The 19,456-nt window shown below is 36.3% G+C and overlaps 1 protein-coding gene across 1 annotated transcript in view; it reads right to left on the bottom strand.

Moving 5' to 3' along the window:
* CERKL (CERK like autophagy regulator) overlaps nt 1-19,456 on the bottom strand; it is a 137,960-nt gene that overhangs the window by 79,562 nt on the left and 38,942 nt on the right. The window contains exon 2 of the mRNA XM_077154363.1: nt 12,556-12,798. Within this exon, the coding sequence (XP_077010478.1) occupies nt 12,556-12,798 (243 nt within the window). The remainder of the gene's footprint in view (nt 1-12,555; nt 12,799-19,456) is intronic.

Below are 19,456 nucleotides of genomic sequence, written 5' to 3' on the forward strand. Positions count from 1 at the left end.
ATTTTTTTGCTAGCTGCTGGAACATGATATACCGGAACTGGAATAGCTTTTACAGACAGGGGAATTAATAAGTTATAAGTTTACAGTTCTAAGGAAATGGAAGCGTCCAAATTAAGGCACAAACTAGCAGTTAACCTTCATTCAAGAAAGGCCGTCGGGTCTGGAACACTTCTGGCAGCTGGGAAGGCACGTGGTTGGCATCTGCTGGTCCCTTGCTCCTGGGTTTCGTTGCTTTCAGCCTCTGTTCCTATGGGGGTTCCTCACTTTGCTTCTCCAGGGCTGGTTTCACCTCTTGGCTTCCCTTGGCTCTCTCCAGGTTCTGGCTTGCTTAGCATCTCATGGCAATGTCTGTTGGGCTCCAGGCATGTCCAAACATACGTGTCTCTGTTCCCCACGTGCTGGCATTTGTGCCAGGTCTGCTGTGAAATTTCTACGGGCTCTGAGGTTTCTGTAGTTTCTGTTTCTCTCCAACATGCTTCCTCTTTTAAAAGAGTCCAGTAATCGAGACCCACCTGGAATGGCTGGAGTCACATCTCCACCCAAAGTCACACCCACATTGGGCATGTCACATCTCCGTGGAGATAATCTTATCAAAAGTTTCCAGCATATGTGATTTAATCAGGATTAAAAGAAATAACTGGCTCCAAAAGATTGAATCAGGATGAAAACAAGGCTTTTCTGGGGTACATAATACTTTCAAACTGGCACACTCCCCCTATTATATGAGAATGTATTTGTAGTTGCTGATGCCATTTCTATGAGGATTATAGTTAATTGCCTAGAACAGTGTTTGACATTTCATGGCAAATAAAGGCTTAATAAAATCAGTTATCATGAGGGATTTAAATTTTCAAAAGAATGGCTTCATATATCAAAGAAGAAATTTTAGCTAATTTATATAACAGCATGAAAACTTAATTTAACATTTCACTGAAAATATTTAGAAGAATTTTCATTTAGCATTTCAAAGTTAATCACATAAGATCTAACAAAGCATGCCTAAATTATTTTCAGGGAAGAAATTTTGTTACCCAGCAGGTTATGCTTCTTCTTACAATAGGATTTGGAAAATACCAGAAATAACTGGAGAATGAATACTGCTCAATTCCTATTATCAAAATATGCTGACAATGACTGAAATGGGAATATAATTTTCTACTGTAAAATACCAATTAATATCTTTTAAATATGAGAAGAATCCATTATATACACAGAAAAAAATCCCTGCCTTAGAATAAAATTGCTATAGAGGCCAGTGAGAAACCCTTGGGAAGGATGCCTTTTTCACTCATCGCAAGTATAAAACAGCATTAAAAGTGTAAAGAGCTAATTCAAATTTGTCTTCCACTGAAAGGCAATAGCTGTAAATTAGGGTCGATTCTGAAGGGGCAAGGGAACCCTCGGCATGCCTCTGCCAGCCTTTACTAGAGTCTTCTGAATCAGTCCCGCAGTTAATACCTTAGAAAATAAGTGCTAACCTCACACAACTCAGGAATGGACAACGGTCAAGCTTTAAGAATATTTAACATGACAATCAGAACACAGACTATTCCCCTGCCCCCTTTTTTGAGGGGTGCATGGTCCAGGACTCGAACCTGGGTCTCCCGCATGGAAAGTGAGCATTCTAACCACTGAGGCACCCGTGCACCCTCTCGTCCTTTTAATCCCTGTAAAACCTATAATAAGAATCGAGTGCAATGTTCTATATATGCTCATTAAATCAAACTTATGGTGTGCAATTCTTCAACCTCCCTGGTGTGGTTCTTGACCGCGGCAAAACATTAGAATGACTGAATAGGCGTCTAAAGGAAACCTGTGTGGGTCTCTAACACCAAGACAAGTTTAATTGGAACTTACGAATTTCAGACTCAGAGCCATCAGGGCCTGAGAGGGATAATTTTTTTTTAATGAAACTCATCATGAATCATAACAAAAAAGCTATCTTTTTGTCCATGCAGGAGCAGATTTTATTTTTCATCTCCTTCAAATACATTTTTCTTAACTTCATCAAAACGGTTATCTCCTTTTAAAATTTCTTTAAGAGAAATTGAGGGGTTTTCAGAACAATCATGAATAAAACAGAGGATTCCATACACCACCTTCTCAGTAGCACCTTGTATTGGTGCGGTATATTTGTCACAATCGATGAAAGTACATTCTTATAATTGTACTATTAACTATTTAACCTAACCTATGGTCCATGGTTTAACCTACCGTGTTGTGCAGTTTCATGGATTTTTTAAAAATTTATTCTGAATATATACGACCTTTCCTCTTTTAGCCACATTCAGTTATATATTTCAGTGTCGTTAATTATGTTCACACGTTATGCTATCACCACCACCATCCATAATCGAAACGTTAAAAATGCTATTCCTTTTGACAGCATCCTATTCTTTTATGTTTTCAATTTCTCTTTTGGGTTGATGACTTAAAATGTATTTATTTCTCTGCTTGTTCTATTATGTCAAACTCTTAGGGATCTAATGCTACAGTTTGTTGTGTCTGAAGACTCAATGAATTTTTCACACAATTAATTGCTGGAATGGAAATGGCTCACATTGTCAAACTTTCTAGGTAAATAATTGTTAGTATTCTTTCATTAAGCAAATTTTACATGGTAACCATGTGCCTATACATTCATATTTTCAGTTACAAATTTGATGAAATTGGAGGTTTGGTTTTTAAATGATCTATTAATAGATTAATATTCTTTAAAGAGTTTAGCGGGGCCACTACTCATTTGGAATTTAACAGAAATTAGCTTAATTTCACTGTTTTCTGCTCAATGACCAGCTCAGAAAGCAAGGAAAGCTCAAGGGAGAAGATAAAAAGACTTAACTTTAAAGTCAACTTATTTTTTAGCTCCATTTTCAATCCTCGGTTTGATAACAAATATTTTTATTTGTAAGCAATATCTTATTATGGTACAGAAAGCAAAAATACATTTAATTATATATTTAGCAGGGAAGTTTAATTGAAAAGAATAAAGGTACAGAAATAGGCCCTGAGAGTTCAGAATATATAGTTGCCTTAATGAGTATATTATTTGGGTGGTTAAAAGGCAGTATGAGAGGGTGGTGCGATGGTGGCTCAGCGGTAGAATTCTCACCTGCCATACTGGAGACCTGGGTTTGATTCCTGGTGCCTGCCCATGTAAAAATAAATTAATTAATTAAATAAATAAATAAATAATAAAAATAAAGTCAGTATGAGGGCAGTGCAACAGTGGCTCAGTGGCAGAATTCTTGTCTGTCATGCCGGAGACCTGGGTTCATTTCCCAGAGCCTGCCCATGTCAAAAAACAAACAAACAAAAAGGCAGTATGAGGTCTGTAGAATCCTGGAAGTCAGAAAGGATGCATGGCAGGTTATAATATACTAACAGGTTATCAAACTTGAAGACAACTAAATCTGAGGTCTTCAAATGTTTTAATTTTAGAACCTTTGTTCAAACAAAGCTTTCCTCAGACCTGCTAAATATAAAACATCAATCAGGAGCTACATTGGCCCCCAAGTGAGGCAGGGTGTGGTGGTGACACTCCACAGAGCCCGGTTTGAAGTCACTACAGGAGGCTGACATCACGGAGCTTTTTTGGACAGAGTACCTCCAGCAGGATTGGACTTTGATATTAACATGTAAATGAGATAATGCATATTTAATCGGTTTTGACATTATTGTTACTATATCTTACAGTAAATACATATTCAAAAGTGATATGCATGATTTTCATTCTCCAACTTCATTGGTCATAAAAATAAAGTTTTAAATCACTTTATCAGTGCGTCAAGATAAATTAACCATTTTTCAGGCAGAAAATAACTCATTCCTAAGGAGACAAGATTTGCCAACTCAAATAGTGCACAACCAAAAATCTGAAGTTTTCATACTTTTGACATGTAACAGCTCATTTTAAAAATAATCGCTATAATACTTATTTCCAGTTTGTTTTTCCTTTTAAGTCCTTCATTTGGAAGCATATTTGAGTAGAAGCTTCACATCATTCTGTTCTCCTGCTAAGAAAAATTCTGGCTGGTTTATGGTAATAGAAATGATGAAATAGCTTGGAAAAAAACTCAACACATTGTACTATGATTTTCTTATACAAGATAATATAAATGTCAAATAAAATTAATGTTTTAAGAAGCCTGGTTTTGGCTATCAATACTTTTATGGGTTGGGGCATAGATTTGCTATTTAATGGTAAACTAGAAAAGATTACTCTTAAGAATAAAAAATAGGTATTTAAGTAATTTTTCCATTTTCTTTATTTTTCACAGCTGCGAATTGAGTGAAGCAGTTGAAATAGAAAAGCAGGCTACATTATAAGGACAAAAGGTACTAAATAAGTCTGACTTTTACATTTGTCTACTTTATGAAATTAGCATTTAGAATTGAAACAAAAAATGACAACAGAAATAACTCAACCAAATTTATACTAAAACTACCCTTGTTAATTGTCTCTGGGTAACTATCAAACATTGCAAATCAGTTAGCAAATCATAAATACAAGAAAATCAGTAGTCCTATGCCATAAAGGCTCTTCGATTTTTTTTCTTATGACTTCTGTCTTCTCCAACTATTTAGTATCTCTTCTTTGTAGATTCTATCTATAATTTAGTCCTCTCCTTTTTAAGTATTATACTATTCCCTCTGATTTCTCATCTACTCCCATCACATCAACTCTTCTTCTTTCCCTCTTTATATATTCCTTTCAAAATGCCAACCTGCTAAACATGTCCAGCTAGACCTTATAATACATCCCACACATGTCCAGGACAGAAAGTCCCTCCTTCAAATCCCCCAGTGTCCTGACTTTGCTGCACCCATTTATGACATTACCATTCTACAAGTTACTTTGGCCTAAGACTTTAGAGTTTTCGTTCTCTGTCTTTGGTTCCACAGCCTTCTGTCAAGTCTGCCACTTGCAATGAACTGGTTCAGATAGTTACACATCCTTAATTCCCAGTGGCCCTGAAGATCACACAAGTGGTCATAGCTCCTCCTGCATGGGGTGCCTTTCTTAAAGCCCATGAATATGTTTTACAAAAGGTTGGAGCTTGCAATTCACTATTTCTAAAAACCTAACTATGCAGAAACTGGACCACACTTTGGTTGAATAAAAATATTATGTTACCATGTCTAGCACATACATGTGATCTATTTATGTTAATCTTTTCACTTCCTTGACTGCTCAAGCAAATATATTACAATGGGTTGACTTAAACAAGAGGAATTTATTGGCTCACAGTTTTTGAGGCTAGGAGAAGTTCAGATCAAGGCATCATCAAGGCAAGGCTTTTTCCCCAAAGCCTGAGATTCTGGGCCTGGATGCTGGCGAGTCTTGGTCCCTGGGCTCCTTTGTCACATGGCAATGCACAAGGCAGCCCATCCTGTCCTCTCCCTTCTCCGCCTTCCATTGATGTTCAGCTTCTGGCTGTTTCCTCTGTGGCTTTCTGAGTTTCATTCTGCTTTAAAAGGTCTCCAGTAATAAGATTAAGTCCAATCTCTTGATCTGTTTAACTGAAGTAACTTCATCAAAAGGCCCTACTTACAATGGCACACCCACAGTAATGGAATAAGTTTAAGGACATGTTTTTTCTGGGGTACATAGCTCCAAACCACCACAGTTACTCATACTTATTTTTGTACTTCAGGTATGAAAAAGCAGAAAAGACTATGTTCAACCACTTGTACCACAATGACTTCCTAGTAGCCTCAGTTTCAACCAAGTATATTTCCTAATGGTTTGAATTTCTGAATCAGTGATCGATTGCTATGTTCCCTATCAAACCATTAACATCTTGATTGTGGGTCTTAACACATCTGTAAAACAATGAGTTTTCTTGTTTGTCCCCTGTGCCAGCTTGAAAGGATTTATATACCCTAGAAAAGCCATGTTTTAATCCTAATCAATTTTATGGGAGCAATGGTTTCTTCTAATCCCTATTCAGTACTGAAGGTCGGAAACTTGATTAAGTTATCTCCACATAGATGTGATGATCAATTGTGGCTATTAAACTTGATTAGATGGAGACGCGTCTCCACCCATTCTATGTGGGTCTTGATTAGTTTACCAGAATCCTATAAAAGAGGAAACATTTTAGAGTAAGCTGGAGATTCGGAGATAGCAGAGAAGGACAACAGCATGACAAGAGCCACAAAGCATAGTCCACCAGCCAGCAACCTTTGGAGATTCTGAGAGCGCAGAGAAGGATGGCAGAATACCACAGAACCACAAAGCAGAGAGTCTACCAGCCAGCAACTTTTGGAGATGAAGAAGGAAAACACCTTCCGGGGAGCTTCATGAAGCAAGAGGTCTAGAGAGAAAGCTAGCAGATGCCCCCATGTTTGCCATGTTGCCCTTCCAGTTGAGAGAGAAATGCTGAACTTCATTAGCCTTCTTGAACCAAGGTATCTTTTATTCTTTTTTCATATTTTTATTGACAAATTTTCACAAACACAGTCCATACATGGTATGCAATCAATGGCTCACAATATCATGACATAGTTGTGTATTCATCACCATAATCATTTTTTTTATGAAACATAACCACATACAAACACAAACATTCTTACCTATGATCATTACATTCTTGTTATATAGTCAATAACTCACAAAATCCTCACATAGTTGTATATTCATCGTCATGATTGTTTCTCAGAACATTTGCATCAATTCAGAAAAAGAAAACAGAAAAAATCTCATAATACCATATCCCTTACCCTTCTCTTTCATTGATCACTAGCATTTCAATCTACTAAATTTATTTTAACTTTGTTCCCATTATTTATTTATTTTTAATTCATATGTTCTAGTCATCTGTCAATAAGGTAGATAAAAGGAGCATCAGACACAAGGTTTTCACAACCACACAGTCACATCACAAAAGCTATATCATTATAGAATCATTTTCAAGAAACATGGCTACTGGAGCACAGCGCTACATTTTCAGGCAGTTCCCTCCAGCCTCTCCATTTCACCTTAACTAAACAGGTGATATCTACTTCATCTGTAAGAATAACCTCCAGGATAACCTCTTGACCCTGTTTGAAATCTCTCAGCCATTCACAGTTTCTTTTGTCTCATTTCATTCTCCCCCTTTAGGTCAAGAAGGTTTTCTCAATCCCTTGGTGCTGAGTCCCAGCTCATTCTAGGATTTCTGTCCCACCTTGCCAGGAAGGTCCACACCCCTGGGAGGCATGTCCCAGGTAGAGACGGGGGAGGGCAGCGAGTTTGCTTGTCATGTTGGCTGAGAGACAAAGGCCACATCTGAGCAACAAAAGAGGTTCTCTTGGGGGTGACTCTTAGGCCTAATTGTAAGTAGGTTTAGCCTATCCTTTGCGAAGTTAAGTTTCTTATGTACAAACCCCAAGATTGCGGGCTTAGTCTATTGCTTTGGTTGTCCCCACTGATTGTGAGAATATCAAGAATTCTTCACTTGGGGAAGTTGAATTTTCCCCCTTTCTCACCATTCCCCCATGGGGACTTTGCAAATACTTTTTAATTCACTGTTCAAATCACTCTGGAATTTACTGGGGCATCACCCTGGACAAACCTACAAAATCTCATGCCCTACTCAAGGTTCCAAGTATTACGGTGTTCAATTAAGCTGTCCACATAAGTTATATTAGGAAACGTACTAGTCAGAATATAAATTTTGTACCAAATAAACATTTTTTGCTTTAGTCTCACACATAAGTTAAAGTTTTAAAATATAAATTACCATCTATTTTGAACACCCTGCATTATTGACATTCTTTATTCTTTCTCATGCAAAACATTATTAAATTTGTACATTTAGTCACTATCATTATACACTCTAGGCATTCCTAGGTTATACCAACTCAGTCTTTATCCTATATCTTACCTTCTGATTTCATTTGTGGCCCCAGGCCTCCTCCCTCTATCATTCTCACATCAGCTTCAACCAGTGTTCTAACATTATTGTATTACAGTTAGGTAGTATTATTATACTATCCATTTCTGAATTTTTGCAATCAGTCCCACTGCACAATCTGTATCCCTTCAGCTGCAATTACCCAATATCTACCCTATTTCTATCTCCTGAAGACCTCTGTTCTTAACTGAAATTCTCCAAGTTCATTTATTAATGTTAGTTCATATCAGCGAGACCATACAGTATTTGTCCTTTTGTTTCTGGCTAATCTCACTCAGCATAATGTCCTTAAGGTCCATCCATGTTGTTACATACTTCATAACTTTATTCTGTCTTACAGCTGTATAACATTCCATCGTATGTATATACTACAGCTTGTTTATGGGCAAATGCCACTCGTCTGTTATGGGCATTTGGGCCGTTTCCATCTCTTGACAATTGTAAATAATGCTGCTGTAAACATTGGTGTGCAAGTGTCCGTTTGTGCCTTTACCCTCATGTCCTTGAGTAGATACCCAACAATGGTATTGCTGGGTCATATGGCAATTCTATACTTAGCTTCCTGAGGAATCGCCAAGCTGTCTTCCACAGCGATTGTACCATCTGACATTCCCACCAACAGTGAATTAGTGTGCCTCTTTCTCCACATCCTCTCCAGCACCTGTCGTTTTCTGTTTTACTGATAATGGCCATTCTGGTGGGTGTGAGATGATATTGCATTGTGGTTTTGATTTGCACTTCCCTAATACCCAGGGAAGTTGAGCATCTTTTCATGTGCCTTTTAGCCATTTGTATATCCTCTTCTGAGAAGTATCTGTTCAAGTCTTTTGCCCATTTTGTAATTGGTTTACAAAACCAATTAAACAAACAAAAAAAGTCTGTATTTTTGTTGTTGAGTTGAACAATCTCTTTATATATTCTGGATACTAGACCTTTATCTGACATATCATTTCCAAATATTGTCTTCCATTGTGTAGGCTTTTTACTTTCTTGATGAAGTTCTTTGATGCACAGAAGTGTTTAATTTTGAGGATTTCCCATTTCTTTCTTTCTTTCTTTAATGCTCATGCTTCTGGTGTAATGTCTAGGAAATTACCTCCTATTATAAGATTATAAGATATTTCCCTACATTTTCTTCTAACAGTTTTATGGTCTTAGATCTAATGTTTAGGTCTTTGACCCATTTTGAGTTAATTTTTGCATAGGGTGTGAGATATGGATCCTTTTTCATTCTTTTGCATATGGATATCCAGTTCTCTAGGCACCATTTAGTGAAGAGATTGTTTTGTTCCAGGCGAGCTAGACCTATATATCTTTCCCCAGATGCCTTAGATTGGACATGTCCATAGATTTGCTTTAATTGGGACATTTTCATGGCCTTAGAAATGTGAACTTGTAACTTATTAAATTCCCCTTTTTAAAAGCCATTCCATTTCTGGTATATTGCATTCTCGCAGCTAGCAAACTAGAACATCCCCTAAGACAAGGACATTCTGAGGAGAGATTGTATCACATTCATTTGTGTATGCCAGCACTTTCCACAGTGTTTGACAGAAATGGCTGATGGATGAACTAACACATATTGCCTGCTAGTCAATAGAATTATGGTGACTTTTCCATAACTGACAATAAAACAAGGCATTATGCTAAAAATTGGAATGTGAAAAGTTAACTCATTTTCAACTAAAAGTAGAAAGAGTTCTAAGGCTCTTTTTTGGTAGCTGTAAACCCACTTTCATCTGGTCACTCCTTTGGTATTTAGTTTTAAAATCTCATGTATTTGATAGTTACCCATGTCCCTCTTCTAGTGCTATTTTTTTTTCTTTTCTTAAGAATTTGTCGCATCTTATTCATTACTCCAGTTCAAAATATAGATGTACATATTTGAAAATAACCCTTCATATCCAAACTGCACTAAAATTATCATTTTTGACTAGACTAAAAGACTAACCACTTGCACCTTTTAATGTCTTTTTAATTATTTTATTTATATAAGAAACAAAGGAGAAAATATATGGAAGGAAAAAAAATCCCATTTGCTGCATGAAGACAAAATTCAAAATGAATAAATAAATCCTTATAAACCTTATTCCTTAGAATAAAGAAATCTAGTATTCAGTTGCTAAGTCATTTGTATTTTTGTAAAGTAAACTATTATCTATCACCCCCAAACTTAAGTTAAATCTGCCTCCACACAAATTCTTTGGGTTAGGAATTTTTTTTTTTAAATCAATGAACAATCGCCATCTGTCAAATCTGGTGCAGTATAATATGGAATAGGAACAGTGCATGTGGGGCAGAAAGACAATTCCAAAAGAGTGGAAATCAGAGCCAGACACGACCAGGATTAGGTAAGCAGTCACCCTTACCCCACAGAGACTGGGAAAGATACAGGGTTCCCTCAATTTGTGGAATGAAGTTTGAGTCACTTTTGACTCTCAGAAGACAGAAACTTTACTGAACACCTGAATTACATGAATTTAAAGTGAAAGAAATATGAAGAAAAAGAACCTGAGAATGTAACCTTAAAACAGAAATGCCGATAGACTGTAGCAGAGAGCTCTAGAGCCTAGAATGTTCAATTATGGATGATGAAGCTGATCCGGTCCTTTGTTTATGGGAGTGAGGAGTTGACTCCTCCTTAGGACCCCCTGAGTCTACGTAGGTGTGGAGATGTAGCAGTTTGTCTAGTCAAACTATCTTGGTTAGGTTCTTTCATTTTGACTAGAAGATTTTTACCCTGACTTGTTTGTTTTGATTGATTTTAAACCAGAACACTCCATTTGCTTCTAGTCAGCACAATCACTCTATACTTCAGGACTACATCAGAGAATATGACTCCAAATATCCTATTCCCTCCAACTCTTATCAAAATCACAAGGATAAAAATAACATTCTCCCAGGATAATAATCTAACAGATATGTAATTTACTGAGCTCTGTAATTTGTCTAGATTATGATCCTAGATCTGAGCCAAAAAGATGGATTTTTTTTTTGACTAGTCCATCAGAGTTGTCCCTCTACTCCTATAAAAGTGCTTTTACTAAATTGATCTATGTTGTTACATCCTCTACTTACTTGTTATTGGCTTTATGAGTGAGATATATTGGAGAATTTGCCTCACACATCACTTGGCAAGCCCTTCATAAGCCCCAAGGGAGATTTCCTCAGATTTTCATGCAGGGAAGAGCCTTGCATCTCCTAGTCAAATGACACATTCTTACTTTACAGACCTAGTAAAGTCCTATGAGTATCTGGTCATGTGAAATACAACTGCATTTATTAATTTATTTTAACTTTATCTTCTGAAGTGAACTTAAAATAATACTAAAAAGATTTACTGTTAATGTGGAATGTTTTTAACTAAATACACATGTTATTCGTTTTCAAAGAGATAAAGTAAACTATTGTCTTTGGGGATCCTGGCCCCTTTGAGAAAATCAGATCTCCATGAAGGTCTTAAAAGGGCTATGGTAGAACGAACTATGTCACCCAATTAAAAGATATGCTCTTCATCTGCATTCGTATGGGTCTGAACCCATTTTTCAAACAGGACTTGTAAAAATGCATCATCAGTTAAGGTGTAGATTCACTTGTGACTAGGATAAATAAGATCCTATTTAGGTGTGGCCAAACTGAATGAGGGCAGTTTGAAAGGAAGTTCGGAGGCAGCTAGAGGATCCACAGAAGCTAGTTGTCAGTGGACATCATCAGAGAAAAGCCACAAGAGGAGATCAAAGACATCATCATGCAGCAGAAGGCAGAGAAGGGAGGCACGACTCCAAGGGTTGCGGCAAGCTAGAGCCAGAACGTCAGACTTAGGGGAGAAAGCCTGGCCCCACCAACACCCTGAATTTGGACTTTTAGCCCTTAAAACCATGCTTGTTGTTCAAGTCAACCTCTTGTGTGGTATTTGTCATAGTGGCCTGGCAAACTGAAACAGGGGCTAACAAGAAAGGATGGGGTCACCTAGCTCCAGGCTCTCCCAGTTTTAATGCAGTATCACTTCAGCTCAACTTTCATGGGTACATCAGCTAGCTGTCCTTCACCAGTGCAGTTCTTGATCAATGGTGCCAGACCTGTAATCCCCTGACATCACCATGTGCCTATTCTTTGCCTGGCACCCATCTCCCCCAAACTGCACCGTCAGCAGCTATACCATCTGCCACCATTCACCCTGATCAGTCTTGCAAAAAGGAAGAAATAGGCTAAAAGGAAAGCAAGCAATATTCTGATAAACATGCTCTCATTTCTTTGGATAGCATCCTTTAGAGAAATTTAAGTTCAAATAGGCAACTCAATTGGCAGAGTATAAGTCATGGTCCCTTAAAGATTATTTTCAGAAAATTTTTATTCTCAGGCTGCCCAATATATATGTACACTTACCATCAATGGGTGGGTGGAAAGAAAATAAACTGTAATATAAGCTTGATATATTTTCCTAGTAGAAAGACACTAATAGGGAAATATTCTTCCAAAAATAGCAACTCTCAAATTGATACAGTTATTTAAGAATTGTGTTTTCAGGTTATTCAAGCTTATTCTTAAAAGCAGAAATTTGTGAATTGCTTATGTGCATAAACATAACATCATGTTTAAGCTAATAACCCATGAAGGAAAATAGACTCATGAATTCCTATAATGGAGCACTTACCTGCCAAAATTTTCTTGAACTGTCTAAACCATAAGTCACAGTGGTCTTCACTTAAATTAATAAGATCAATTGCAGAGTCCTTTAATTTATTTTGCTCTTTTTTCAAGCAGATGAAGAGTGTGATTCCTAGTAAAGTACCACTTCTCTGCTGTTTAACAAAACAACGCCGTTTCAGTTTCACAGAGAATATGTCTTTCAGTTCAATAACTTCTTCTTTACATAGCAAATCAAATTTGGAATCACCTGAAAAGAAATGAAATTTTTTTATTAAAACCATTGTATTCATACCTTATCTGTATGAATAATAGTGAACACCCGGAAAAATCTTTTTAACATATGAAATTTAGCTGATTGTCCATAAACCTGTGTCTGTATAAGATGGGAAGAGAAGAAAAGAAAAGTTGGGTCTATTTTCCCAAGAACTAGAGGAAAAAATACAGTATAAATGCAATAGAGTCCTTGGCACACAACTTAGGACATTCATAATCTAAGGCTATTCAATGTAAGAATATTTCAAGAACACAAACAAAGCAATCTTCTGGTAAAAATAAAATAGTTATCATGCAAGCGGCTACTTTGGTATTAATATGTTTCCATAACTTTATGGAAACAACAGACTACACTAACAAAAGTGAGTTTGGTAGGTTGCTGAAGGCATGTAAAGGAAAGGAATTGTACATTTCAGGTAGCATGTAAAATAGATGGACCCATTAAGCCAAAATATTCCATATGCCTTTATGAACTGAGTGATTCACCCTGCCCTTTTCTGTAACTAATAATCGATCAACCTAAGGAGGTGAGATAAATTTCTCTAGTATGGTGTTTTTCAAACTCTTTAGTCTCAAAATGCCTTTACATTCTTAAAGATTGAGGATTCAAAGTAACTTTTATTCAAGTAGATTATATCTGTTGATATTTTCTGTTTAAGAAATGAAAACCAAGACTTTTTTTTTTTTAAACACAGGACTACAAAACACACACTCCACTAGCCAGACATCACAGAGCCACCGGAAAACTCCACCGTATCCTTGGGAGAGGATATAAGAGCAAGTAAGCTCTTGGCAGTACTATGAAAATAGTTCTTACTTCTCTGACTCTCTGATAGGGTCCCTGGACCATACTCTATATGATTTGTTCCCCTTGATTATATTATTATGACCCTTTACAGACTCAACAATCCAATTAAATAAAATTTGTGTTTCTATTTTAATACTTAAAATTGCTACAAACTGACCAGAAGAGTCAATCTGGGCCCTTTTTTAAGACCTTCAGACATCTTTGAAAATAGCCTTTCTTTCTTATAACAGTATATTACTCCAAGCTCATTCTGGATTTCTCAAGATATCTTGGTTCCTTTGGGGGGAAATGCCATCAGAATCTAAAAGCCAGACAGTATGGAAATATGCACAAGGGTAACCAACCTCTTCCACATTAAGTCTCCAGACATATATTTGCACATGGTTAGCCGGTATACATGTGACCAGAGTCTTTAGAACACTTGGGAAGGATCAAGGAGATCTTACACCACTTCCCTACTCTCAAGAATGCAAGGAAGCAGGCTTGTCAATCAAAGGTCTTGAAAAATCCTTACTCTATAGTATAAAACAGGCAGTATGGTAAATAGTGCCTTGTAAAAGTCCAGGAAGCTTGCTACTGGTGTCTGCCTCATACAGCTGAATATATACAGATAAGTTGTATCACTTGCCTTCTTAAAGGAATTTGTAGGCTTGGTTATAAATGTGAGTATTTTCACCCAAAGTCACACAATTACTAGAGTTGACTGCCACTTCATTTATTTATTTTTTCATTTGTAGTTCTTAAAACATCAAAAATTTCCAGGAACTGGAAAACTTAATAATGTCATCCTTATTATACTAAATTATTCTGTACATTCTGGCCAATACCATACATAAGGAAAATAAATTAACAGACAATGATTGGCAGCAAAGAAATCGGCAGGAAGAAGAATAGTTAGAACTCTTACCATTTATAGATGACATCATAATATATTTTCAAAATCCTAAAGAATTAACATAAAATCATTAAAACTAATAATAGTACCCAGTAAGGAAGTTGGCTAGCAATATGTCAGTAACCAGGAAGAAAGTATACTGAGGATGAAGAGATCTTATACTAATTATCAACAATAAAAAATATTTTATCTAGGAATAAACCTAGCAAAATGGTGCTAAAATGCATGGGAAAAAATAAGCCTATGCCATCTAGAGATCTACTTAGAGACAAAGAAGTTAATAAATGGAGACAAACCAAGTTCTAAGATTACATATTTTCCATGCCAGTATTCTCTTTATTAATAACCACTTATAACGCAACTCCAATCAAAGTTCATGGTATTTTCTTTGATGGAAGGAGCAAGAAACCTGATCAAGTGATTTGCGAATTCTCTTGGAATATATTGCATTAGACAAGAAAATGTTTTAAAAGCACAGTAATAAGGGGAAGTATGTACACACCAGACATAAAATTTTAAAGCTATAATAATAAAAACTTCTAGGAACAGATAAATGAATAAACCAGAAAAACACTTAAACACCCTTAAACATTCACTGTTGTAATAATGGTGGCATCTCAACTCAGTGGAATTATTCTATAAATGGCAATTTAGAACTAGTTCATCTTTTGAAAGAGAAAAAAATAAAGCCTTCACTCATAATATACACCAAAATATTTCTAGATAACAAAAAAGTTATTACCATAGTCATAAAAGCCCTTTCGAAGCATGACTGTAAAGGCAGACACATAGAGATTAAGATATTGAACATAAAATATTTAATGCCTATAAAGTCCTAAAGACCCATAAATAGAAGTCACAAGCAAAGGCCAAATGGATGGAAATATTTGCCACATGACAGTTAAGTAATCTATTTAATCAAGAAGAGAAACACTCTAATGGGAAAGTACATAAAAGATCCAAGCAGGCAGTTCACAAAAGAAGAAATGCAAATTGACTGATGAACATATGAAAAGTTCAATCTAATTAGTAATCAAAGAAATGCAAATTAAAACAACAAGACACCATTTTTTTGCCTTTTAGATTGGCACAAGATCAAAAATAATGCCCAGTGTTGGTGAGTGTTAAAGGAAGCAGTCCCAGGGCTGGTCGGAATGCAAAAACGGTAAGTACTGAAGAACAAGTTGGGAATATGAATCAAAAGATTTCAAAATGTTAATTGCAGCAGTATTTATAATAGCAAAAAAGCATTTGAAGCAATATTCATGTTCTTCAACAGGAGAATGGTTGAATAAATTTATAGTCTTCTTCTACAGCTATTAAATGAGAAATTAGATCTGCGTTCCGCAAAGGCATCCATCCTAAGAGGTGTGAGTGGAATAAAAGCAAATTGCAACATAATTTGAGGGATCTGTTCCTGCTTTCATTAAAAGAATATGATAGGGTGGGCCACGGTGGCTCAGCAGGTAAGAATGCTTGCCTGCCAAGCCTGAGGACCCAGGTTCGATTCCCGGTGCCTGCCCATGTAAAAAAAAGTGTAAAAAAAAAAAAAAAGAATATGACAAACTCACATGGAAAACATACAAGATCATCATTGGTTATCTATTAAAAGAGAGGTAGGAAGAAAGGAGGATGAGATTAAGTTTTTTGTATAAACCTTCATACTTGTCTCTTTCTATAATCAACATTACATTTTATAATTTTTAGAAATGTAGAAAAGGGAAAAGCCTTAAAAAGTACATGTTTTTGATCCAGCAAATTTACTTAAGGGATTTATCCTTAAGAAGTAAATAATATGCACAATTTAGTTAAAAGAATGCTTACTCAACCATTATTTGTGTAAAAACTTGGAAACAATGTAAGTATCCAATAACTGACTATTAGTTTGGTAAAATCAAGTATATTCATACAATAGAATGCTATTCAGCTATTAAAATGTAGAAAGTTGGCTGATTATGGGACCCAGAACACCATAGCATATTTCATTACTGTTTTATATGTATTTATTGAATATATAATGTTTATGAAATACATCCTCATATGCATAGATACTGACTATATACGTAAAAACTTGGGAGGATGGTGGGACTGCCTTTTACTCTGGTTGTCTGTATTTGTTAGTTTTTTTACAATGAGAATATTCCTATAATTGAAAAAGATTGTTTCCTATATTCATCCTAAAATAGTTTCTGATCAACTTACTTTATTAAAAAGATTTACTTTTCTAAAAATAGCTGGTATTTAGTGAGCACATACTATATGCCAGAAATTTCCCTAAGCACTTTACATGTATTATTATCTCGTTCAATCCTAACACCCCTATGAAGTAGATGCTTTCTTTCAAAAGAAGAAACGCAGGATGGAGAGTTTAAGTAACTAGGAAAGGACAGATTCAAGATTTGAATCCAGGCACTTTGGCTGGTCTTATCCAAAACTGCTTCCTGTTGGCCAGAGGTAGGGACCTTCTGATAAACAACTCTCATCTACGATTTTGAAAGCCTGTCAGATTTAGCCACTTAGAAACTGAACAATCATTTGCCTGTTTGTAGAAGTCCGTAGGAAAACGGCAAGAAAGCAAAGTGTAAATTAACTGACCAGTGGCTCATCAGAGACTGAGGCGGACTTCAGGAAGGAAATGAGGTTAGATTGTAGCAACTGGGAGCGTGCAGAGCTTCAATTTGCAAAATGCTGTAACTACGTGAGTAGTCGTTCTTGCTTTCCCTGCTCAGGCTTCCAATCCCTTTTCTCTGCATGTGCCCACAGACAAAATGCAATACGTTCACATGAGTGGTCTCTGCCAATGTGGCAACGGGAGACAAGAAGGGAAAACTATAGATTTAGAACAAATATTTAGTTTTAATTTGAAGGGAAAATAAGCATAATTGACTCCTGCGTCAAAAAGTTTTCATAAATAGCTAAAAATAGTCGAGTGTTCTTCAGCACCTTTTTACCCCCGCAGCTATATAAATCTCTCAGGTGATAACCTCCAATGTAGAAATTCTCAACTTTCACTCATTTTGGCAACATTAACCATTCACAACCCCTGAGTAAATCTGTCTGGGGCTCTCTAATCACAGCATTCACTTGATTATGAAAATAATTATTTCCAACATGTCTGAAGATCTGTATATTAGTTGTAAGGTAAAATGTTATCATTCTGAATACAGTCTTCATGAATACGCTTACTAGAATTTTGCGACCTTGAGCTTAAATTTTTGTTGTTGTTGTTAAGAGGCTTGGTACCCTCTCAATATTGCTTATCAATCAGCAGATTTAGGTGGTGTTTTGCTATGTCTCTCTTTTTTTTTTTCTTTAAGTTCTTAAGATATGACCAATGGACCGGCTGGCTCTGGGAGGCAGCAGGACATTTGCTTACTAGACACGAAAGGGAGCCAACAACCAAGGTTCCTCAGGTTGCTGGGTAGAAAAAGCCCTCAGGTTGACCCCAGAGGAGAGCGAAGGTTCTGGAGATCCTGGGATAGGATAAGCAGAACATCTAAGTAGGTCATCGCTTCTCCTGGCCCACCCCCCCTCCACGCACACACGAAAACACTTCATCTTTGAGCAATCTTAGACCACAAATTTTATAAGCAATCTGATTAAAAGATCTTTAAGATTGACCACTTATTTAGATCCTTTTGTAACATTACTTTAAAAAGGACTCAGACTCGCCTTCCTCTCCAGGTCAATCAGAAAACCATTGTTCTTACTTATAAATTAGTTATTTATGAACTTATAAATTCAGAAAAAAAAATGTAAGGACTTATCTCTGCTTAAATTTTCACCACAAGACAGCTGCTCTGGTTCCCATACCAGCCACCTTTGTTACAGTACAACTATTTCTGCCACAAATAAAAATAAATGCTTTCATAACTGCATGCAAAAGCTGCATTTCCATGTACAATCTAATACATGCAGGCACATTTTAGACCTAACTAATTTTACCTTCATTTTTATGTTCAAGGTAAAAACATCTTTACTGATGAGAAATTTGGAGAAAACCTTATTGATAAATTGATATTTGACATAACAGTAGGTAAAAATATCGAAATTCATGCATACTTTTTTTTTTGCAGGTTATGTGAATTAAATTCTTCCAGATGATATACGATTTTGCTTTGTGGCATGTGGTTTATTATTTGAAATCTATTGGTTCATTAGTATCATGTTGGTCATAGCTAGTTGTTTCAGAACATTAACTGTCCTCTCGCATTACTTACAGAGATACTGGGGACCATCTGTTCTCGGAAGGGATGTAAGGATACATCTACTGAGTATCATTGTATTTATTTAATTCAGCACCCACTTCCTATTGTTGTACTTTCTTGGGGAAAAAGTCAATTTAATTACAGGGAGTAAAGATAACCTCTGCTGGCAGGTTACCCTGTCACGGTGAGAACAAAGCAGACCTGCTTAAAGTCGGTTCCAGTGGTTAACAAGAAGAGTAAAACCAACAACACTTAAGAATATTTAGCAAAGGTTTAACAAAAATAGAACAGTGAATGGCACTTTTAAAAATATGACTGTAAGCCTAGGGCTTGTCTAAGTCAATCTTGGCACATCTGTCTGATGCACACCGTAAACAGGATTAGTGCTGGATTTATCTGCTTGGTGCTAATTGTGCTCACAGTTTCTGCACATGTCCACTTTTTAAAATACTGCCTGAAAAACAAGCCTGCCTGTTAGATGGCTCTCGAAACATAGTGCATGCACACACTGATGGTATATCAGATGCTTAAGCAATGTGATGGCTAACAATTGTTTTGGCTCTTCAGAATTACTCATCTAATCCCCTAATTAAAAATACAAAATTCTGTTTCAATATACCACATACTGAGATAAGTCTGTGAAGCAAGGGACCAATAAATTTGAATACACTTTAATTGTAAGAAGAAACACAATTTAATTGTTAATAATCAGGTTAAACCA

The sequence above is a fragment of the Tamandua tetradactyla genome, chromosome 3, assembly GCF_023851605.1.
Source record: "Tamandua tetradactyla isolate mTamTet1 chromosome 3, mTamTet1.pri, whole genome shotgun sequence".
Lineage (NCBI taxonomy): Eukaryota > Metazoa > Chordata > Mammalia > Pilosa > Myrmecophagidae > Tamandua > Tamandua tetradactyla.